The 24,630-nt window shown below is 41.4% G+C and overlaps 1 protein-coding gene across 1 annotated transcript in view; it reads left to right on the top strand.

The window, feature by feature from the left end:
• Positions 1-21,268, top strand: part of ANKFN1 (ankyrin repeat and fibronectin type III domain containing 1) — a 151,280-nt gene extending 130,012 nt beyond the window's left edge. The window contains exons 16-17 of the mRNA XM_036269323.1: positions 6,258-6,474; positions 20,472-21,268. Coding sequence (XP_036125216.1) covers positions 6,258-6,474; positions 20,472-21,268 — 1,014 coding nt within the window. The remainder of the gene's footprint in view (positions 1-6,257; positions 6,475-20,471) is intronic.
• Positions 21,269-24,630: the final 3,362 nt, after the last annotated feature.

The raw sequence follows: 24,630 nt of genomic DNA, 5'->3' as shown, positions 1-24,630 counted from the left end.
TCTTACTATCTTTCTGCCTATAGTTACCCGATTCACAAAATGAGTACAACAGCCACAGCCTCATGACAAATATCACTATGATATATATTCAGTTCAATTTGATAAATATTTGTTGAACACCTAGATGTTGGGCACTGTAAGGAAGATACAAAGTTGAATTAGACAACTGACCTTAAAGAGTTTAAAATTCATTAGGAGAGACAAGAAATGTGTATAAATACAATTTGTAAAATGAGTTAGATGCCAAGAGAAGTAAAAAAAATAAAGTTCTGTATCAACACAAAGTAAAAATGAACTTGCATTTGTGGGTAAAAGAGAAGTTGCCATAGAGCATGTAACTGATATCTGAGATGTGAGCTGGGCCTAGAGAGAGGTTAAACTATTATGAGGAGAAATAAACTGGGGTGGGGGTGGGGATAAAAAAAAAATGTATAAACAGACAAGGCAGAAAGAGAAGAAAAAATAGTATTTGGGGAATGATGAGTAGTCAAGATTGGTTGGGGCATAAATTGAGTGAAGGGCAGTAGAAAGAAGTTGGGAAAAAATGAAAGTAGCAATGAGATCAAACTAAAGGCCAGGATAAGAAATTTGCACTTTAATCTGCAGACAGTAGGGACCTGACCAAAGTTTTGGAGAAGGTAAATTAGAGGTTCTCATAGCTATTTAGGATAGACTCAAGCAGGGCAGGATAGTCCTCCCATGCCCACTGGTATGGCCATACTGGTTGTTTATAGTAAGCACTCATTCTTGATGGCCATACTTACTAAATAATTTTGCATATCATTCCTAGATTTAAGAAAAAGACTAAATGCAGGAAAACCACAAACAAAGCTATTAGAAGCATCTAGGCAAGAAATAATGACAACCTAAGATGAGAAAATGCTATGAACTGGGAAAATAAATTTCTCTAATTCCCAATCTCCTCATCTATAAAATAGGGATAATAATAAGAGCACCAGCTCACAGTGTTACTGAGAGAATTCAACAAGATAATCACGTAAAGCACTCAGCAAAATGCCTACACACAACTATGTAATAAATTATATATTAATTCATTCATGCATTAACAAGGGAAAATGCTTTGAAACATGTATATGCAAGATCTGGGTTTATGAAGTACTCTGAAAGAAGATCCTGCAATAGAGTTGCAAAGTGGTGAGCAGGCACATCCGACCCTACTTCTCTCACCCTGTAAATGAGGTCTCCAACTTCTCAGGTGACCTCTCAACTAAAGAAATAAACCTTTTAGGAAGTCACTTGCTCTCTTTACTTGAGAATGTAACATTTAAAAATTCAAAACATTTACATAATTTATTTTTTTCCAGTAAAAGTAGAAAAATACAGACAGAGATGAGGGTGGAAAGGGGAAGAATGAAAGACTGGCTTGTACGTGCCCCTAGCGGGAACCAAACCCAGAACTCTCTGGTCCGCAGGCCGACACTCCATCTGCTGAGCCAAACCGGCCAGGGCTTATCTTTTTTTTTTTTTAATATTTTTCTTTATTGATCTTAGAGAGAAAGAAAGGGAGAGAGAGAAATAGAAACATTGATGAGAAAGAACAATGACTGGCCACCTCCTGCATGCCCACCACTGGGGATCTGGCCCACAACCTGGGCATGTGCCCTGACTGGGAATCGAACCAGCGACCTCTTGATGCAGGGGTAGATACTCAACCATTGAGCCACACAGCCGAGTAGACTGGCTTATCTTTTGAACCCAATATATGGAACAGTGGAGGATAGTAAGAATAGTGACCAGAAGTCTATCAACATACACTTTTAATCTGGAATCTTCTACTGATATACCCTGGAGTACTGAACAATTTATTTGATCGCCAGGGGCCTCAATTTCCTTACTTGTAAAATGAAAGGATTGGACTAGATGACTTCTCAGGGCACAGTTAATTCTAATACTTCACGACTTCTTTAACAACCATAAATATTTTTAGAGAAGCACTTTTTTAACCATGCCTTAGGTTCTGTTCCTGCTTTATTCCACGTAAGCCTCCCTGAATCCAGTCTGCTCATCCGACAAGGCTGAGTTTCTCCAGTCTGTCACAGTCAACCCCTCCAGGGTTCCTGGCTACATTCTCACTCCCTGAGGACTACCCTTGCTCCTTTCTTTTTCACCCAGCCTAGGACTCCAATGCCTTTTCCTCCTTCCCTTTCCTCGCACCATCAAGTGGGATGGATAAAGGCAGGCCAGGAATTCTTCACAGTTTAGCCTGCTCTGGTCTTCCAAAGCAGGTAACTTGAGAGCCCCTCTACATACTCTCCTTCCACCTAGCCAGGTACACGCAGACTTGGATAAAAGCCAATTCTCAAAGGGTTCCAAAAAATCACTTCTTGGCCAGGATAAAACCAGACCACCTCTCTGCAGCCACAGCTTTCAGTGGAATGCCTTGTTTCATTCAACATGGATGTCCTCACTGGCTGAAGACAACGCGGTATCACCTATCCCCTTATCTATTTGGAGCTTCTCAATCTCTCTCTCTCTCAGAATGAAAACCAGCTGTAGCCACTCACCCACTGGCATTCACAGCTCAGCTCACCACACACCGTAACCTGCAGAGGCAACCGCCAGCCACGAGAGCATTTGTATGATTCCAGATCTAAGACAGTGTTGAAGTTACTACACAAACCAAACATTGTAAAGAGCAAGGGAGTCTATGTAAATACAGTGAGGAAAAGAAGCCAAGGAGTGCGGCCAGAAAGGGGGAGGGCTGGACAGGGGAGGTGCAGAAAATCATAGATAAGGTATACAGGCTTTATAGACAGCACACGCAGCAGAAATGTCAAAGTGCAGAGACTTGGAGCCCGGCATATTTTGAGCTGCTAAAGCCTAAAGGGCAATTAGGCTATAATTTATATACTGTAATGCTTCAAATGCTCCTAAGCTGTAATAGAAACACAGCTCATTAAATATAGCCAATCTATCATCCCCTCAAGCACCTTGTAACTGTGCTCTGAGAAAACCAATCACCTTTACATTTTAATAAAAATATTATCTTGCCTGAGTACAGAGAAAGGGGTGTAATTCATGGGATGAAAACCAAAATTTTTAAAAGGCAGGGTGAGAAATGGATGCAGAACTTTTAACCAACAGACCTAGGGAGTTCACGGTCTTTCTTTTTAAAAACGTGTCAGCAAGTCTTTAGAAGCTGAATTTGGACCTTAAAATCAGGGGGATTATGTTGTCAGTTATTTTTAGATCAACAGTATAAGGTAAAATGGGTGAAAATTGTACTTCTTTTAGAGCTACTTAGCTAAGTCAGTTAAACTCAGTCCACGGGTTTCTCTGTACCCTATGTTTTCCATTTTTCTCCAGTTGAATCCCTTTTCACCTCATCACTGAGAAAAATGAAGAAATACACATTGTTTCTACACATAATTTTAAAATTTCTTCTACACTAAATCTCACTATCCATCCTAAGCAATACGGCAGAAACAATCTTATCCAAAGAGAACAAGTAGTTACTGTTCATTGTATTGGTTTCCTATGGCTGCTGTAACAAATTCCCACAGACTCGGTGGCTAGAAACACAGAAATTTATTGTCACAGTTCTGAAGGTCAGAAACCTGAAATGAAGGTGTCAGTAGGGCCACACTCCCTCCAGAGGCTCTACAGGACAATCTGCTCTCCGCTTCTTCCAGCTCCTTGACTTGTGGACACATCACTTCAACCTCTGCTTCCTTGGTCACAATGCCTCCTTCTCTTCTGTCTGCCAAATCTCCCTCTGCCTTACTCTTGTAAGAATGTCCTTATGAGGACATTTATTATTGGAATTAGGGCCAGATAATCCACGATAAACTCCTCCTCTCAAAATCCTTAACCTAATCACATCTTTTGCCAAATAAGGTTAATATTTATTCTTTTATCATATAATGTCATATTCACAAATTCCAGGGACTAGGACATGGACATATGTCTTGGGAGGCCACATTCAGCCCATTACAATAATTATGACTGTCATTGCAACAACTGAAAATTATGTAACACTGTATAGTTTATAAAGTGCACTAACCTACATTATCTTACTGAATCTCCATAATAACGCTGTTTGAGGGTAAAGATCTTTAGGTGACCACTAATTCACTCATTCATTCACTGAGCTATCATTCGTTGAGTGCCTACCTACCTTACTCTGCACAGCCAAGAGTAATCGATACAAAACCACATTCCCTGCCTTGGCAGGCACTCTAAAAGCTGTCCACAGTCATGTAGTCCCTTTAAAGTAAACTGAGACAAGACTATGTTACATAAGGTAGGACCAATGAAAGCCAGATGAGAGTGCAACAATCCTATCAAGAAAATTGGTCTGAGTATCATCTGGGATTCCCACTTTGGCTGAACTTCATTCAGATTTCTCCCTTTATGATGCTCAGAGCCTCCTCATGGGCCTGCCCACTGCTAAACCTCCTGCCCGACTCACTGCCCAACAAAGCCTGAAGCTCAAACTTATGCTCTCATTACTATGAAAACTCTGCCAAGTCCTGTCACTCCAGGGCAGGACAGAACTAGAAGCAAGAGAAAATGGCTATCGACCATGCAGTGCCATTGACTAGTTCAGTCTGGCTTGCTGGTCCCTCTACACATGACAGACTCCCAGTTTCAGACTGTGCTCTATTGGGAGCACCAGGTTTGTGGATATTCTTTAAAGAGTAATCTCTAAATATAGATTAAGGCCCTTAAGAAGGACTTTTGAAAATAAAACAGAACACTGGGGGGTCCCTTATCTTTGGAACTTCCACAGTCAGAGCGATCTTAACCTTGCAGTGTCCACACAATGAACCTTCCACCTGAAAGCTGAGGGAACCAGCTTCCCAAGTGCTCTCCAAAAATAAACCATGAAGTGCCAGAGTTGGAAGGGACCGTAAGCATCATCTAATCCAACCTCTTCTTTTTACAGTTGACTAAATGTGCCTTGAGAAGTGACTGGGTTGCCCAAGGCACTCAATGAAATAGGTACAAAGCCTATCCCCAGCTCCAGGGTCCCATGAAAAAGATGTGTTACTAAAAGCCCCTCCTTGGAGAATGTGAGAATAACCAGAAAGTTCATGGTCAGTGTCTATTAAGATCTGGGAGAATATTTGTCATCTACAGAAGTAGACACAAAAATATGAGTGATCGTTACTTGATAGGCTTTAGCAAAATGACTATTGTGCTTCACAATGAAAATGTTAAAAGCATTTTGGTAACCCAGAAATCAAAATGGTAACAATCTTAAATGGGCTACCCTAAAAATATAAAGATATTTAAATTACTCAGGAAGAAGCTGTTTAAAACCTATTTGTACTTTAAAAGAATTTATTTTATATGTAAGAAAATAATAGTTTGATATATAAAGTTGCTTCTTTTCTATTCAAATAGGTCCAAAAACCTCTTCTTAGTACAATATTCCAGTAATGCTTTGTTTTTCTAGTTCACAAAGAACTAAAACTATACTTTTTCCCTCAAGTGCTTATTCTGAAATTCAGACTTTATCAGATGCCTTCCTCATAATATTCTAACAAGGAATATTTCATTATATGCTGAGAATTAATAACACTTCACGTGTGTAAGAAATGTACCCTGTAGTTTTTACAAAGCACTTTCAGACTCATCATTTCACCCAATCATCATGGCAGTCTTGTGAGATATAAAAGGGGAGATGTTTTGTCCACATTTCACAATAAAGCAACGAGGCTCAAAGAGGTCAAGTGACTTGCCCAGGGTTGTTTTAGAGCTAATAAGTGGCGGATCCCAGCTAGAATCCAGGTCTTCTGTTTTCTGCACTGAATGACATAGCCTCTCGGGTACGTATTCAAGACACTAGTGATTATAAAGAAGAAGTATTTTCTGATGTAGCAAACTGATGTTGAAAATATTTTACTCACGCTGGTTGTTTTGGCTCAGTGGTTACAGCATCAGCCTGTGGCCCGAAGGGTTGTGCGTTCCAATTCCAGTCAAGGGCACGTACCTGGGTTGCAGGTTCAATCCCAGCCCCAGTTGGGGTTGTGCAGGAGGCAACCAATTGCTGAGTGTCTTTCAAATTGATGTTTCTCTCTCTTTCTCTCTCCCTCCGTCCCTTCTACTCTACCCAAAAAAAAAAAAAAAAAAAAAAATTTTTAATAATTTTAAAAAATGTTTAAAGAAAGTATTTAACTCTTTCTCAAAACCAATACTGTGGAAAATTTATCATCTTGGACTCTCAGGGAACTTAGTCCTTTTTAACACTGATTTGATAACTTAATGTCTTTTACCATTGTATTTCAAAGCAAATAGATGAAGTTTGGCGTGAAATGAGATGGATCATGGATGCTCTACAGTATGCAAGATACAAACAATCAATTTCTGGATTCCCCATCACTAAGCTGATAGATGCCTCAGATGAGCAGAACCACCTAAAGAAGATCAGCTCTACATCATCACATATAGACTGTCTTCCATCACCATCCCCATCCCCAGAGATGCACAGAAGAAAGGCAGTGAGTGGTAAGCAATACAACTAAAGTTATGCATTTCAGTCACCAGATTCTCAGTCCTGTTTCCGCTGATGACATTAATCTGTGCTGAGGCATGGTCCCATCAAGCTGTAGGAAACACTGTTCAGTGGAAATAATCTAAAAGCAGATGGGGAATAGAACTGGAGCAGTGGAAAGGTAGGAAACCAAGGCAGTAACTTGAGATCAACTCCATTTAGGGGTAGGAAAGATTCAGTCCAGTTCTGTACCAACCTTCCAAGATACAAAAGGACACAGAGCAGGGACGAGGCCTGAGAAGGCAGATGCAGTGCCACGTGCAGGCCAAGTCAGCTGAAGGATCTGACGGAAACCAGGTAAGGAAGGAGAACATGCCCAGTTTCAAGAAAATAGGGGCTGACAGAACAAGGTAGGAAGTAGGTCCCTCCTGATTAAGAGTTCAGGGCAAACTTCCCACCCACGTGGCACCAGTGTCCTGGGGTGGAGGTAGAAAAGAGAGAAACCTTGGATACATTAGAATCCAGAGCCAAAAATCAAATAAATTGGCATCATCATGGACACAGCAAGCAGGAGACAACTTACTGACAAACTGGAGGAGCTATCTAAAAGTCACCTCCAGCCCTGGCCGGTTTGGCTCAGCGGTTAGATCATCGGCCTGCGGTCCAGAGAGACCTGGGTTCGGTTCCCGCTAAGGGCATGTACCTCGGTTGCAGTTTGTCCCCGGCCCTGGTTGAGTCGTGTGGGTGGCAGCCACTCGATGTGTCCCTTTCATGTCAATGTTTCTCTCTCCCTCCCACTCTATCTGAACAAAATACCGAAAAAAAAAAAATGTCCTTGGGTGAGGATAAAAAATAAAAATAAAATAAAAGTCACCTCCACTCTTGGGAATCAAGTTTCAATTTATATGGCAAATGCTAATCCCAAATTTCTACAAAACACTTTTTTGCTTATAAACAGAGAGAAAGCATACTAGTCAAAGACAATATAATGTTCTTGCCTAAGACATGTTGAGACTAGTGCCATATTTTTTAGTTAATTAAAATAATGGCTTTAAAGCATCTTTCTTAATTCTATAGCTCAGCAATTGTCAACCAGTGTGCCACAGAATTTTTAAAACATGCAATACCTATTACCGGTTGAAAATCACTGCTATAGCGTATAAGAGTTCCAATTTTGTAAGTTTTGCAATAGTAATTGATTTTTTTTAATCGTCACCTGAGGTTATCTTTCCACCGATTTTTAGAGTTGGGGCAGGAACGGAGGGAGAGGAGAAGATAGAGAGGGAGAGGGAGAAGGAAGAAAGAGAGAGACAGACAAACATGGATGTGAGAGAGAGACATTGACTGGTTGCCTCTCGCACAACCCTGACCAGGACCAGGGAATGAACCTGCAACCAAGGTACATACCCTTAATAGGGATCGAACCTGTGACTCTTCAGTCTGCGAGTTGATTCTTTAACACACTGAGCTAAGCTGGCCAGGGCAATAGTAATTGATATTTTTTAATAAATAGTACTGAAATGTGGGCTTGTCCCATAGGGGGCAGCATGGTGTAGTAGAAGCAGTTTGGGCTTAGAAATCAGAGACCTGGATTCAAATTCCAGCTTTATTTTACCAGTTGTATGAGCTTGAACAGATTACTACATGAATTTCAGTTTCCGCATATGTAAAATGAGAGAAATATTTACACCTTGAAAAGTTACTTGTGAATAAGACAATCTATGTCAGAGATGCATGGCACATAACAGACAATAAATTGTAGGTATCATACTTAATGTTATTATTCTTATAGAAAACTGTAGTGGGGATATGAGTCTTTTCTTTCTTTCTTTTTTTGTGTTTTGCATTTATCTTCAGATATAGTGGGAGGGAGAGAAGGAGGAAGTGAGAGAGAGAAACATCGATGTGAGAGAAACACATCGAGTGGTTGCCACCCACACAGGCCTAACTGGGGCTGGGGACAAACTGCAACCGAAGTACGTGCCCTTAGCAGGAATCGAACCCAGGACTCTCCGGTCTGCAGGTTGAAGCTCTAACCACTGAGAAACCAGCCAGGGCATGAGTCTTTTCTTTAAGTAAGTCTGTACTCCTACATTTTAAAACACCTCACTGCCTAAAAATCAACACTGGGCATATGGAAGAACTTGAGAAACAGCTTATTTACATTACCAAAGGATTCTATGACTTACCAAATAATTCAACAACAAAAATTCTTTAAGTAGAGTTTCTCAAGTGTATTTTTATAGATTCCTACTGGGATCAAACACTATCCCTGGCAGAAGCTGGTCTAAGGCATTAACAAATATTTCCTGATAATTGCACATGTACTCTAATAAGGATATGTACTGGGTACTATGGAGTCTATTGGAGGTTTTAAACTCATAAGTTCAAAGAAAGCTTCCTAGAGGAGGTGTCAGAGTCAAGTACCAAAGAATAAGCAGGAGTTGAACCAAAAAAGAGAAGAGGAGAGCATTACAGGCAGAAGAAACAGAATGTACAACTATGTTGTAGTTCAGGGAACTGTAAGCAGTCTGGCTGAACTCAGGATCCAAGTACAGTGTACTTTCTTTTTTTCACTCAAAAAACTATATTTTTTGGTTACCCACCATGTTCCATGCACTCTCTGAGGTAACAGGGATATAGTAATAAACAAAGCAAAATCTCTGTTCTAAACAGTGACAAACAACAATGAAAACATAAACAAACAAAGTAATTTCAGATAGTGAAAATTCCTATGTATAATATGAAACAGCAGTCTGGGTGGGCAGGGGGAGCGCTGAATTCCCTGCGATCACAGAGACCTGCCTGTGAAGGTTACATTCGAACCAGTCACAGTAAAAGGAGCCAGTAAGGCAAAGATCAGAGTTGGAATACCCTAAGCCACAAAACAACAGAAGGCTCTGAGGTGGGTGAGGGGGAAGAAGGCCAAAGTCACTGGGGCCATGTGAACACAGGGGCAGCGATGACAGAGGACAGGAAGGAAAGGCAGGGACCAACTCAGGGAGGGCCATGGGATGAGGTTGGGATTTTATTCTACTTGGGAGGAAAAGCCATTGGAAACTTTTTAAAGCAAGGATTGCTATCATCTAAGTTACTCTTTAAAACCAAATCTGGCTGTTCTATGTATAAAACAATATTGGAAGCAGGGAGATCAATAAGGAAGCTATTAACAGAGGAGATACCACGTTTTCTGGCTTGACTGAAAACGTTTTCTGGATATCATGATGCCATTTACCAGTGGGGGGGCATTAGGAGAAGCAAGCTTGTGTGGCTGGGCATGTTGAATTCGGGTTAGTTTTGGGACATTCTATATAAAAAGAAACATTCAGGAGAAAACAGGACGCATGAGGTTCTGGAGCTCAGGAAGGAGAACTGGACTAATGTAGATTTAAGAATTGTTGACATATGATTAACGTAACTACAAAAATGCTTGAGATTCCCTAGAGAGAGTAGGTGTAGTAAGGAGAGAAGACTGGAAGGAACAAGACATCTTTCCAGCGGTTCTCAGCCTGTGGGTCGCCTAAGACATAACAATAGCAAAATTACAGTTATGAAGCAGCAACGAAAATAATTTTATGGCTGGGGTCACCACAACATGAGGAACTGTGTTAAAGGGCCGCGGCATTAGAAAGGTTGAGAACTACTGTCTTAGACTAAATCAGAACAACCAGAGAAAAAAGATAGAGAGAGAGAGAGAGAGAGTAGTATCTCAGAAATTAAAGCATGTCAAATGATGGTCAGGGGTTAAATAAAAGTGAAAAGCTTCTATTGCTTTATTTTGTTTCGGATGAGGAAGTCATCAGCAATCTTGATGAGAGCAGTGTGTGAAAGGAAGGAGACAGAAACTAGAAGTAGGCCAGCAGCTTGAGGGAGGTAAAGAAGTGGGCCCCTGGCTGTGAAGGAAAGAGGGGAGGGCAGTAGCTAGAGCAGTACAGGGCTGAAAGGGTCGGAAGTTGCGTTTGTTAAAGGCAGGCTAGATATGCCCTCTGCCATTCCACAATTCACATAATTCTACAACTAACTCTTCAATTCTACTTCCATCTTCATATCCCTTGTATGCCCTGTCTGCTCACAGAACTTCCCCAACGTTTAATCTTCTCTGGGCCACAGGGTCCTAAGTGGTTCCCCCAGCTGTAGGAGGGTGGCCTCTCCTATGCCACAGAAGTGCCAAACTCTCACGCTGGCCAGATGATGGGTTACACACACTCCCTGCTAGGAGGATCTGGCCAATTACATTCAGATTTTATTATTAACTTAAAATGTGAGTGATCATCATTCTGTTTCTTAAAATATAACCCTCTCTTGGGTCCCTTTATTTCTCTGAGGCCAAGATTCCATGGGCTGTGAAACAGAGACGTGGAGGGCAGCAAACGAAGAATGGACCTCAGGGACAGGGCAACTGTTGAGGAGTGTAGGGAGAAACATTAGTGTCCTACCCCTCACAAAAACAAAAGCATTTCAGAGCAATGACATCGGCTCCTGCGTGCTCTGTCATCTACACTAGTGTGATGACTTTAATTGTTTGGAAACCATTTATGAAGAGGAAAATATCCAATTTGAGGAACATCCCCATTGGGTTGCTCACAGGCCAAAGTTTACAACACAATTCCATTCTGTGTGCGTAGGGTGCACCTAACTTCTGAGGAACCTGCTGGAACTACAGAGCCTATCACACGCCTAGCCTCTGGTGCCAGCCTAAGACTTTGTTTTAAGGCTGTTGAGTACCTTGGATTGATTTGTGTGGGGGGGAGGGGAGGGCTCTTTAACTTCCCATTTCTATGTGGTTTTCAAACATGAAGTAGAACTCCTCTGAGTCAATTAAAATTAAGCATCTCCCAAGGACCCAAGGGGGAAAGTTGGCTCCTAGAAAAGGCAGCTCAAGGCAGGGGGTGGAATGATTTGGTCCATCACATGGGTATTTTCTCTTCCACTCCTTTTCTGTGGGTATAGTGGTCACAGGCAGCAGTAATTTTTTTTTCCAATTCTGCTATTTCTCCTAGTGACGCATGGGTGAGGCAACAGGGGAGGGGGGCGTTGTTTCCTTCAGATGCATTTGAAGATTATCCTGAGCTTCCAAATGTAAATCTTCCTAGTAACCTTTTCCCACTAAGAACACTATGGCATAAACTAAACAGCTTGAAAAATCAACAGAAATCTGGAGATGCTATTTCTCTTGGGAAATTAGGTGAACAAACCCCTGAGGTTCCACCCAAGGCCTGATAAAAGATTTATTAAAATTCTTATGTACAAATTATTTAAATTCTCCTTAAACAGTGTGGAAATAGATTCAATGAAGCACAAATACAAATTCATACAAAAGTACATTAAAAATTTGAAAATATATTTTTAGAACAAATACTGCTCATTATTCCTTTCTTTTTGTCTTGCCATGTCATCTGCTTTTAAGAGAAAAGTAATAGCTTTTAAATCAATTATTCTTTTCTGAAATGTCATCTCTCCATAATGCCCTCAAAATCCACATCAACTCTGCTGTTGTTGGCCTAATCCAAAGCCCAGGAGTTGCAACACCCATTACAATAGCGGGAAGGCCAAGCTTCCTCCGCCAGCACTTATACTATGGGCAGAACTTCATCAAACAGCTCTTGGGTCAACTAGAGGGAAACCAAGGTTCTACCAGTGCCAGCCTGCCCAGTGGGCCCTCTAAGGGAAATTGAGGAGCACAACCAGGTTTATTAAAATAACAACTGGGCAAAGTGCCTCCAATGCTTAATGGAGCATATGGCTGGATCTGGGGATGGAAGCTGCACTTTGCATTCTTTTCCAGGAAGGGAGGGAGTGGCAGTGGCCTAAGTCCCTGGAAACTCTCCTCAGTGCCCTGGCTGGCATCCTGGAGATTTTCCCAGCTTGTTCTGGGAGGGGTATCCCACTCTAAGCAATAGGTTCCACTAAGTCTTATAATAAACAATACAACCACCATGGAAGTCAAATATTTAGATTCCCACTAGAGCAGCATTTCCCAAGTGTGGATCCATGAACCTGTAAGATAATATTTACCACTCCATACTCTCCTTCCTGAGTTACTAGTTATAACTTACTCGCCTCTTGATTTATCTCCTATCTCTCTTGCGCGAGGGAGTTATAGTAAAGAAGTTATGTCATTTACTGCAATTTACTAAGTCACTAAATCTAGGTTGAGAAATACAGTACTGGACTAGATCATCACCAACACAGAACATCATACAAGAGACTGTTCTCGTTTATTATAACAGCGTTCTCACAGCAAAATCTTAAAGTTTATCTGATTGCTGGTTTGTATTTTAATGAATCACCACTTGAAATGTTTTCTAGTTATTCTCTATTTAAGGTTGGAAAAGATCTCAATAATATTGATACCTTCTGTTTGTAAGGCACATAAAGCATTTTTTTTGTTACTCCTCACCCAAGCATATTATTCCATTGATTTTTAGATAGAGTGGGAGTGGGGTGGGGGAGAAACACTGATGTGAGAGAGACATCGATTGGTTGCCTCCTGCATGACCCTGGTTGAACCTGCAACCCAGGTACATGCCCTTGACCGGGAATCGAACCAGAGACCCTTCAGTCTGCAGGCTGATGCTCCAACCACTGAGTCAAACTGGCCAGGGCAGCACTTAAAGCATTTTCAACAAACTAATTTAATCCTCATAGCACTTATAGAAGGTAGGCAATGTAATGACCTACATGCTACAGATGAAGGTTCAGAGGGGCTAAGTGATTTGTTCTAGATCATATACACAGCAAAGAGTAAGACAGGACGTCAGCTCAGGTTGGTCTAATTTTAAGAACATTGTTCTTTCTGCTATAACTCAGCTGACTCATCAAGTTAAATATAAAGCAAAATTATTTGGGTGATTATTTTCCAAAATTTCTATAGTAAATTAGATCTTTTCAGGCTGCTTTCAGTATTGTTTTTTAAGAGGCAGTCAAATTATACCATTCTTTTTACTCCCAGATTTCAATATTTGTCTCAGGTTCAAAGCAACTCAACATATTTACTGAGAGCTTTGTATGTACCAGATAGAACACAAGAGGCTAATAATACATCAGTGATTCAGTCACAGTCTAGTTAGGAGGTCCAAGTTCAGATTAGACGATCTGGGAATACAGAAGATTCTACATGTCCCTTTGCTTGACTCCCTTAGTCTATTCCTTCATTAACTGATGTCTTCAACATTTACCAAGCAGAAATGAATAAGACATAATGCATGCTCTCTGGAGTTCATAATTCACTGAGGTAGAGAAACATGCAAACGAGTAATTTATAATAAACTTTGATAAATACAGTAAGAGAGATATAAATAAAATGCTATAAAAGCCAAGAGAACTGAGCAACTAACTTCACCTGGGGAAATCAGCACAGGCTCTTCCTGAGAGAATGAGTCTTAAAATGTGAGGATCTATTGAAATATTAGAATGTCAGCCCTTTACAGCACACCTTCATACATCCCTTAGACTCCTGAAAATAAATGCTATTTGGAGGTCAAGAGGTCAAAGTGCAAACTGCTCTTTCAGAGTGCTTGACCTGACTATGGGCTGGAAATAAGAAAAAGGTGTCATAAACTCCTCAACTAGAACTAGAAGTCTAGTTATAGTCATTTTTCTTATCAACCTTCTTGTGGGTTGAATGGTGGCCCCCAAAAAGCTATGTTCCTGTACTAACCCTCAGAACCTGTGAATGTGACCTTATTTGGAAAAAGGGTCTTTGAAGGTGTAATTAAGCATCTTGAGATGAGATCACCCTGGATTATCCAGGCAGACCCTAAATCCAATGATAAGTGTCCTTATAAGAGACAGAGGCGAGTCCACAGGAAGCCAGACACTGAGACTGGAGTGGTGCGGCCACAGGAAGGCCACCAGAAGCTAGAAGAGGCAGTTCTCCCCTACTCCTCCAAGGCAGCATGGCCGGCACCCTGACTGCAGCCTCTGGCTTCCAGAGCTGTGAGAGAATGCACTTCTGTTGTTTTAAGCCACCCAGTAGGTGATAATTTGTTACAGCGGCCACAGGACACTAATATAAGACCTAACATGATTCTCTAGCAGCACCAATGTCAAGAAGCCCTTACTAAGAACTTAATTAACATAACTTTGGGTGGGAACTGAACAAAGTGGTCCCAGCCCTCAGGAAGCTTCCAGGGAGAGCCATGGAAATGCTAAGCTGAATGGAATGGCAATACAGAAGTTCTTTGAAGTGACACAAATCTGTATGTGGGTTACTATTCTGCCATTTAATCAACTATATGAATTGGAAAATTTAATAAACCTAAGCCTCAGTATCCTTATCTGCAAAATGGAAATAATTGTAAGCATTAGATAAGATAAAGCAACTAGAGCACTTAGCAGAATGACTAGCCCACAGGTCTTGTTATTACTATTATGGACACAAAAGAATACATGTAGATAGCTGAATAGACACAGTGATCAGATAAACAGAGAAGTTCAACTAAAGTCAGTTATCAGCTCTTTGCATGGATCTTATTTCCAGCCCAATTTCAAATATTCAGTTAACCTCGCTTCCTCATCACTCCATGGCACCTAACACTGCCATCATCAAAAACAGTCAACAGGCCCTGGCTGGTTTAGCTCAGCAATTAGAGTATTGGCCCACCAATGAGGAGTCACAGGTTCAATTCCCAGTCAAGCGCACGTACCTCAGTTGCAGATTCGAACCCGCTGGGGTCATGCAGGAGGCAACCAATCAATGTATCTCTCTCACATCGATGTTTTTTTCTCTCTCTCTTCCTCTCCTTCCCTCCCTCCCACTCTATCTAAAAATCAATGAAAAAATAACCTCAGGTGAAGATTAAAAAAAAAAAAAACCAATAGTTCTGAGACCCTGTTACTTGAAGTGCCCATTTTTTCCACTAAAAATTAGGGAAAACAGTGTCTAAAACTTGTTTTAAGAATACCTAAGTCATTCAGCCCATGTCTTTATCAAGTTCTCTACTTTTAAGCTGAAAATTTCTCTGTATCTGTCTACTTCCCTAATCATGTGTCCTCCATCTTTTTCATAAAGACCAGTGTCAGCACTGGTGCTTCCAAGTGACCACCCTCCTGTTGTATCCATCAACCTCCCACTGACATCTTCAACAGTTCCCTCTCCCCACAAACATTTTCCCTCAACCTCCCAACCCCTTCCCCACTAGGCTCCCATTCCATGCCCTCCAGGATGTTTGGCCAACCCCTCAAGCTCAATCTGTCCCAAATTAAATTTATCATCTCTTCCACTGCCCAAACCTGCTGCAATTATACTCCTCTAGTTTAATATTACTCCTATCTTCCAGCCACTGAGGCTTGTAACCTACTGGTCACTTCAGGGCCTTTGCACTTGCTTCTCCTGGAACACTCTTCCCTAAAACTTTCAATAGCTAGTTCCTTCTAATCACTGAGATCTCACCTGGACTTCAATTTCTACAGAGATTCCTCCCCTGGCTACCTTACCAAAAGAACCTTCCTCGCAAGTCTCTTTATCCGAAACCCGGTTTCATTTTTTTCAAAGAATTTTGTACTACCTAAAATTAATCTTACATATTTTCTGACTTGTTTGTTGTCTAATCCACCCTCTGTGAGCTGCGTGAAAGCAGAGGCCATGTCTGTCTAGCACAAAACAGGTGCTCAGTACATATCTTTGAATGAAATACTTTCCTGGACTTCTATTTTCCTCCACATAACCTCTGTTCTTGCTCAGCCCCACAGCCTAAAAAAGATAAATGTTTAAAGGAAACATAGCCTGAACCATAGCCTCCTTGCAGGCTCGCTTGTATAGTTCTAGGCAACTGCATCCTATGTGCAGCTGTGGGTAATCACCACCATAATCAAGATATTCAACTTAACACCAACACAAAAATCCCTCTGTACCACACCCTATCCCTAACCCTAGCTACTGCTAATCTTTTCATCTCTATAATTACTCAATAAATGTTACATAAATGGAATTTTTTACTTTTATTGATGAGTAGTATTACACAGTTTGTTTAATCACTCATCCACTGAAGGATATTTAGGGTAGTTTCCAGCTTGGGGTTAACATGAATAAAATTGCTTTGAATAAGCCTTAATTTCTCAAGGACACATTCCCAAGAGTACAATTGCTGGCATCTGACTTTGGTAGTCTCGTTTTCCCAAAACTCTATTCCTATTCCCATATGACAGTCAAACAGGACTATTTGTTCTGTCTCCTTTTCCTCTCTGGTTTCTAATCCTCATCATCATTTGCACAGTTATTATTAAAAGCTGCCTCAAATCGTTTTTGAAAGTGGATGCAGAAATAAACTAATATAGACAGAGAACAGAGATGAACAAATGGAGAAAATAAATAAATAAAAGATGACAAAGTATTTTATCAACCCTGTTCCAATAACATGTGACCTCTCTCCTATAAACCTACATCCTATTTGCTATATTTCTCTTATAAAGTACATGTTCTTCCACAGTCTCATAGATATATATGTCCCCTATAACTCTATTAAAACAGTAAACTCCCTAGAGGCAAATCATTTCTTAATTAGTTTTAAATTCATTCAGGCACCAAACACAGCCCAGGGTTTCTGTTAGAACAGGAGCTCAAGCAAAACAGAATCTTAATTGTTGAATGAACAGATGAATTAAATAGCTGCTCTAAGAGGGCTCTGGTCTAATCAGGAAACCAGGACATTATATTTGCACAAAAAAGATAACTAATAATACAAGTCTATATAGGCTAAGTGCCAAAGGATAAAAGAAGCAAAAAGTGTTGCAGATGTACAGACAAGTGAGCGTACTTTTCAGGACAGTTGGGGTATGCTTTCCCAAAGAAAGCTATGTTTGAAAGAAACCTTGAATATATGAGTAAAACAAAAAAAAAGTAGAAAAGGGAATCCTTTTTGGTAGCCATTATTTAAAGAACAACATATGGGCTGATCTCATTCTTTGTAGCTGCTGGACAACATCTTATAGTATGGATGTGCCCAAATTTTTAAACCATTTCGCTACTAATGGGCATTTAGGTTTGTATCAGTTAGAATTGAGTTTGGATCCATGTTACATAAGCCTGTCATAAACACAAGATAGGTAATTTCTCTCCTGTGTAAAAGAAGCCCAGAAGTAGACAATTCCGGGTTGGTATGTGGACTCCATGGTCCATGCTCCATTTTTGCAGCTCCACCGTCCTAGCTTTTTCCAAACTGCCTCATGAGCCCACCTCTTGTTACAGGTAACTGGAAGGAACGAGGAAAAACAATAGGGCCTACCTCCAGCTAAGCCAGCTCCCTTTATGCAGCCTTCCAAGAGTTTCATACAATACTTTCAGTTCTGTCTCATTGGCCCAGACTTAGTTGTGTGGCTATGCCTAGCTGCAAGAGAAGCTAGAAAATAAAATGTTGTCTTACATGAGTGCATTGCTGTCTCAAACAAAGTTTAAGATTTTGTAACTAAAAAAGGATAATGGTTATAGGGTAGCTGCTATAGAAAGAACAAAAATCGTGCTCTGCCAATGAATAAGCACACACATCTTCTATAGTCAGGAAAAGGTGGTACGGGGGGATGATACTTCACACCCTGACCTTGAAATAAACAAACAAGCAAAAAAAAAAAGTATTACATCTGGTTTTAGTTGCTAAAATAGAAGAAACCCTAATCCCATTTGTGTAAATTACTGAATCCCTAACAAAACAATTTTTTCCCTAAACTTTGTAATATTCTTATGATAATCATGTCTGACTTTCTACCATGAACAGACTCACTATAACCCTGTAACCCTGTGGGTTTTTACTTTTTAAATACCTGTTGTATTTTTAAATCAGCAAGCCAGTCCTGAATTTGGACTCCCTTGGAGAATTTTGCAAGTAAACCGTCTTTCTTTTCTTAAACTATTTTTCTTTTCTTAATGCTTCTGTGCCTCTAAGTCTTCCTTTCACAGCAGTCTCAGCCACAAGGTTATTTCCAGTTTTTCACTATTATAAATCACACTGCAGTACACAACTTATAAATGCTTCCATGTACACACAGTGACAATTTCTCAAACACAGATATCTAAAAAGGGACTTGCTGGGACAAACGATACATACAATTTTAATATATTCTACCTAATTGCTATCCAAAGAGCTGTAGTTTATACTCCTGCCATCATTATATGAGCGTCCTTGATTTCCCACACATCACCAATACATGAGATTATCACCCTTTTGATTTTTAGCAAATCTGATGGTGAAAAGATGCCTCATTGTTGTCTCAACTTGAATTTTCTTAATTACTATCTAGTTAGTAATTATAGTCTATCTAAATTAAACATCTTTTTCTTTTAATTTTTGAAAGTATTACAGATGTCCCCCTTTGTTCCCCATAGGTTGGACATCTTTTATTGGCCATTTGTATTAATTATTCTTGGAAGTGTTCATTACTTTCTGCCCATTTGGACTGTTTTCTTACTGATTTATAAGAGTTTTATATATTCTGAATATTAATCTATTTTCCCCCAATCTATCACTTATCTTTTTACTTCGTTTATGGTATCAATTGTTTTACAAAGTACTAAACTTCAATGTAATCAAATTTACCAATCACTTCTTTCCTGACTTCTGGGATTTTGTCTTGCTTAGAAAGACCTTCCCACTCCAAAATTACAAACATATTTGTCTTCTAATACTTGTAGGGTTTGCTTGTTATACATAAACTACATGGAATTTACTTTTATATATGGTATAAGGTAGGACTTTCTCTAATTATATTTGCTAAAGGGATAACCTACTTTCCCACCACTATATGCTGAATAATCTACTCGCTCCCCTACTTTGAAATGTCACCTTTCCCATATGTTAAACTATCACACAGAATTAAGCCTGTCTTTGAACTTTATTTTTCTGTTCCACAGATCCATCTGTCCATTTATATACCAATAGTACAAAGTTTTAATTATCAAAGCTCTATCGTATGTTTTGAAATCTGGTAATTCAGACCTCTTCCTGTTGCATTTAAAAACACAGTTTGGCTATTCTCATAAATTTTCTCTTCCAATGAATTTAAAAATCAATTTACTAAATTCCATTTTTAAATACTATGGAGACTTGTTTTATTAGGATTGTCTCAGATTTGTAGATTAGAGATTTCTTCTTTTTAAGAGCACTTGCATGTTTTCAAAATTAGCATTTATTTACCAAGTACATTATGGGCTGAGTTCTGTGGGAAATTAAAAGGATAGTAAGACAGTCCTTGCCTTACAGAAATATACAACCTGATTGGGGGAAACACACATAAATAACTAGTGCAGTCGATGACAAATGTCTATAGAACTAAACTTGGGACTCATGGTCATCATAGCATGCACTTCGAGGTTTGTTTTTGCTTCTGATTTTACTTCTGCTTTTTGTTTTTACTTTGGCCTCACTTTTTTTCTTTTCAAACACCTGACAACATGGTGTTTATATGCATAATCAACTTATTTTTTATAGTCACCCTTAGTAAGTTCTATTATCATCCCCATGTTACAGATTAGAAAACTGAAGCTCAAAGAAACTACAAACTTCCCCAAGATTACAGAGCAAGCAGGTGGAGGAAGGCTAGGATTTGAAACCAGTTTTCCCTGACTTCAGCCACCAGTGCGTCCTCTTCTTCCTTCCCCCTTCTACATTTCCACTACTATATCAAAAAGAAGAAAAAAAAAAAATCATATCTGAAGAATAGGGAATGATAAATGAGTAACATCTAGCTTTGTCTCCTGTTTCATTCTCTCTACACACACCCAATAAATAAGAGAGTCGCATGTGTGGAATGAGGACACGTTCTCCCCCACCCGCTAGCAGGTGGACCTGTCAGAGTCCCCTCCCTCCCTCACGGAGAGAGCCCTATGCAGAACGAAAACGTAGGGCCGCTTGTTCACAGCTGCTTAATAATTTCAAGAGATGAGCGCAAACCATGAAACGAAGCACGAGGCCCTTCAAGGCACGGGGCGGGGTGTTCTCAGCTACATCAATTCTCGGTCCACGAAGTACCCCCAGCTAAGAGTTTCCCTTTTTCCTGACCTCCATTTCTGGCTCTGCAGATTCACAGCCCTGTTCTGATGAAGAAGGCTGCTCGGAAGTCTTCCTCCCCACCGACAGCGACTACGACTCCAGTGACGCCCTGAGCCCCCGAGACCTCGACTTGGTCTACCTGTCGTCCCACGACATCGCCCAGCAGGCTCTAAGCGGCCTGAGCGGCAGCGCCCCCGACGTCCTGCAGGTGCACGACATCAAGTCTCCGCTGGGGCCGGGCCAGGACGCCCAGGGCCGGGTTCCGGGGCCGGATCCAGACCACGCATGTGCCGAGTTCCTCCACGGCCTGACCCTCTCGGGCCTGGCGTCCAAGAACCACGCCAAGATGGCGTCGGGCGCGCGGCCGCCGCTGGGCTTCCTGGGAAAGCGGAAGCCGGCCAAGCACCAGCACTACGGGGGCTTCAGCCGGCACCACCGCTGGCTGCGCATGCACAGCGAGACGCAGTCGCTGTCGCTGTCCGAGGGCGTTTACACGCAGCACGGGTCCGGGGCCTGCGACCTGGCCCAGCAGCCCGGGGAGGCCGAGCGGCTCGGACCTGCCGCCGATGCGCCCCGGGGCCTGGCTCTGGCCCACGCGGCCAGCCTCCCTGAGGGCCGGCAGGGCATCCTCCAGGACCCGAGGCCTTCCGTGCGCCGCATCTACGTGGAGCCCTACCCCGAGGCCCTGGTGGACGCAAAGCCCTGGGCCAGCTTGAGCTCTCCTCCTGGGGGCCACTCGGGCCTGCCCAGCCCCACCCGTCCAGAGAGGAGCCCGGAGGCTCCGACCACCTCCCCGGTGGCAGAAATTCTCAGCAGCATGCTTTAGGGAGGCCACAGTCCACCGCAAGTCCAGCGTTTTCTATCACCCAGCCTGCCCGCACCACGTCCCCATCCATTTTCAAACGGTTTGAATATTTAAAAATCCATAGGTTACAGGTTCAAGGCCCTCTTTTTTTAAGAGGAGAGTTGGGGTAAAGGCAAGAGTTTCCAGTGTCATTCCCGGTTCAGCCTACAATAGAGGAGCCTTTGTGTCCGCGTGGAGTCCTGGACATAACCGTTCGAACATGCCTCCCTCTTGGTGGCACCTGTGACTAAGGTAGGGCAGGCCAACGAGCCACCCTCAGTTCTGCAGCTGGCTTTGTAATCTGACCCCTGGGCTTAGGGCTCTTTCATGAATTTGTGATTGATAGAAGGAGTTCTAGAGATGAAAATAAGATTAGCGTTGTTTTTCTCTCCATTCCAAACCTTTCGAACAGTTTGGGGGGAAGAAGCCCACGCTGTATCTCTAAGGCACAGGGTCAGCTTGACTTGTCCTGGGTTCCCTGCCAGCTAAACCAAGGCATTCCAAAGTGCAGGGTTCTCAGCAGCTCACCAAATCCAATTGATCTCCCAGCACTGATCTGATTAAGGAGGCCTTGGACAGGGCTTTTCTTCACTTTGCCTGTGTGAAAACCACCAGAAACAAAAGTAAAGGATGGTTCTCTTCTAACTCTGTCTTGCAAAGATGGAATAGGGCAGGAAGCAAGCAGCCCTTCCTGCACACTCAGCTCCCATTCAAGCAGGAAAGGGCCGCATATTATTCCAGGGTGCAAGAAGAGGGCTGAGACAGCCTGGATTATAGTCAAGACAAGGGGAGGGAGAAAGACATGAGTAAAAATGTGTTTACATTACAATCCTAAAATAAACAAGTTCATGCAGGCTGCGTCTCTGAAAATGATAAGTAATCTGCTCCAGATTTCTTAGGTGACAGAATTGTCATTGAACACAAAAGTGCCCTGCAGATACGGCCAGGCAGTGATGGAGTCCTTACAGTCACACAGAGACATCTACTCACCCTCACATCACAAGTCACAGGACAGATTGTCTAAGGGGCATGAGTTGCTGCCTTCTTTTTAATCCACCCCTTCCAAAGTCAGTTTTACCCTGAAATCAGCTGGTCCATTGGCCTCAGGGAAAATCTTTTCTTAGAAGGCGCTGCCTGTGGTTCCAAGGCTATGCTCAAAGACACCTGAAAATCCTGCTTTGGTCCCATCGCCTCCCACCTGCTTTTCTCTCAAAGGAGAAATCCAAATCGAAGAGAAATCACGCAGCATATTCAAAAGCACATGAGCCTTCCCTCATGTCCTGGAGCCAAAACTCATTTGGTTCGCTGATATTCTGAATGGTCCTTTTCTGCTTCATAGGCATTTTGGTTCAATACTGCTCTTTACAGCCCTACTCCCATCCTCTACCATTCATCCTCACGAGAGTTGATACTGAGTCCCCTGTTCACAATGTTATTCCGATCCCTTCCTTTGTAAAACATTTGATTTAAACATAAATAATTACCCTGGTGGAAAGGTACAGATTTGACCCATGGCCTATGGTCATTAGAAAACTAACACCCAGAGCTCAGTCTCTCTCTTTTTTTTTAAAGAGATTTTATACACAATGAATCTTCCAAAGAATCTGATCAGAATCACTGCAGCTCCTTTCCCCTGCCTGGGAGAATTTTAAAAGGCAGTTTTCTTCTTCTGAGTGAAGCCTATGTGTATGGAGTGTTAGAGCTAGGAGGAACCATAAAATTAGTCTAAGTCCTTGCGTTTACAGATGATGCAATTAAGGCCCAGAGTGGTTAAGTGACTTGCTCAAGGTCAAAGAGCTAGTTTAGTCTCAGAGTTAGGGTCAGGACCCAGAACCACTCTCTTTATAGCAGACTCTCCCACTGGGAATTGGCACGCACCTAGTCAACTCTTGTCTATAGGCTATTACTTATCTAGTTCTCCAATTATCTATCTACTTCTAATCCCAAATTCAACTTTTTTTTTTTCAACTTTTACCTAATAGATTTCCAATATCACAGAGCTCCTTATTGCCAGGAAATTCAAATTTCATATAATAGAGATTTAAACTAATTAGTTAAAATGCCAATTGGGGAGAAGTATCACTTAAGATTACAAACCATATGACTCCTCTTTAATAACAGAATATGACACCCTGGCTGGTTTGGCTCAGCAGTTAGAACATCGGCCTGTGGTCCCGAGAGACCCGGGTTCGGTTCCCGCTAAGGGCATGTACCTCGGTTGCAGTTTGTCCCTGGCCCTGGTTGGGTAGTGCAGGTAGCAGCCACTCGATGTGTCCCTTTCACATCGATGTCTCTCCCCCCCCCCCCCCACTCTATCTGAACAAAAAAATGGAAGAATGTCCTCAGTGAGGATAAAAACATAATAATAACAGAATACGACCTGCAGTCAGTGTCTACTTATTCCTAATTATAAGATAAATTATATATGTTGAATAAGTTTGAGTTGAGATGCTATAATTGTCAAGGACTAAGAAACAAAATGATTCTCTGACCATGACCTTTCTGGTGGCATGGAAGGAAGTTTGTGACTATGAATTAGATGGAAGGCATTTGACAAGCAGCAAACGCAGAGACTTACCCACCCTTGGGCCCCTTGTTTGGTCAGCAAGCTCTGGCACACTGGACCAAATAATGACTCATGAAGTACAATTGCATTAAATCCAAACCCACTAATTTATACTGGGGACACGGGGTTATTTCTTCACCTTCTCTGAGAAAAAGAAATGCATGCCCATGAAATTAATAATTCACATTAGGTTTCAATGGGCATGCTTAATCAACTTGGAAATGCATTTTCCTAGCATTATTCCTATATAAAAGTGGATGTTATATCCTCAGTAATTAGCTATTTGTTCAAATAGGCTCCCTCCGCCCATAACTCCACTTTGTGAGCCTAGTTTAAATTAATTAATTCTTGTGAGCGAAGTTGTGTTCTCTAATTCACAGTCCTTTATTCATTTGGCCAGTCTTCTGATTATGGAAACTTTACAATGTACAAGGACTCCTTGTTTGTTTTGTTTTTTGTTTTGTTTTGTTTTGTCTTATTTGGGTTTGGTTTGGTTTGGTTTGGTTTGGTTTGGTTTGGGATATGATGGACATTTGTTTTTCATTCTTTTTAAATCCATCCTGGGAGCCTCTGGAGGAAACTTTCCTATGCCAGGTCTTTTCCATGGTTTTTCTAACATGCCTAATTCTCACCAGTATTGGCCAGCTCTCATCATTTGTGAAAATCCTCAAAAATCATTGACTGAGGCCCTCCTACATGTCTGTGTCTATTCTAAGACCCACAGAGAACAAAAGAATCAAGTATAAAACACATTCCCAGGCCACAAGGAGCTCACAAT

Source organism: Molossus molossus, unplaced genomic scaffold (genome assembly GCF_014108415.1).
Source record: "Molossus molossus isolate mMolMol1 unplaced genomic scaffold, mMolMol1.p scaffold_m16_p_19, whole genome shotgun sequence".
Classification (NCBI taxonomy): Eukaryota; Metazoa; Chordata; class Mammalia; order Chiroptera; family Molossidae; genus Molossus; species Molossus molossus.
Note: the sequence above shows the minus strand (reverse complement) of the source record. Positions and strands in the feature narration are given on the sequence as shown.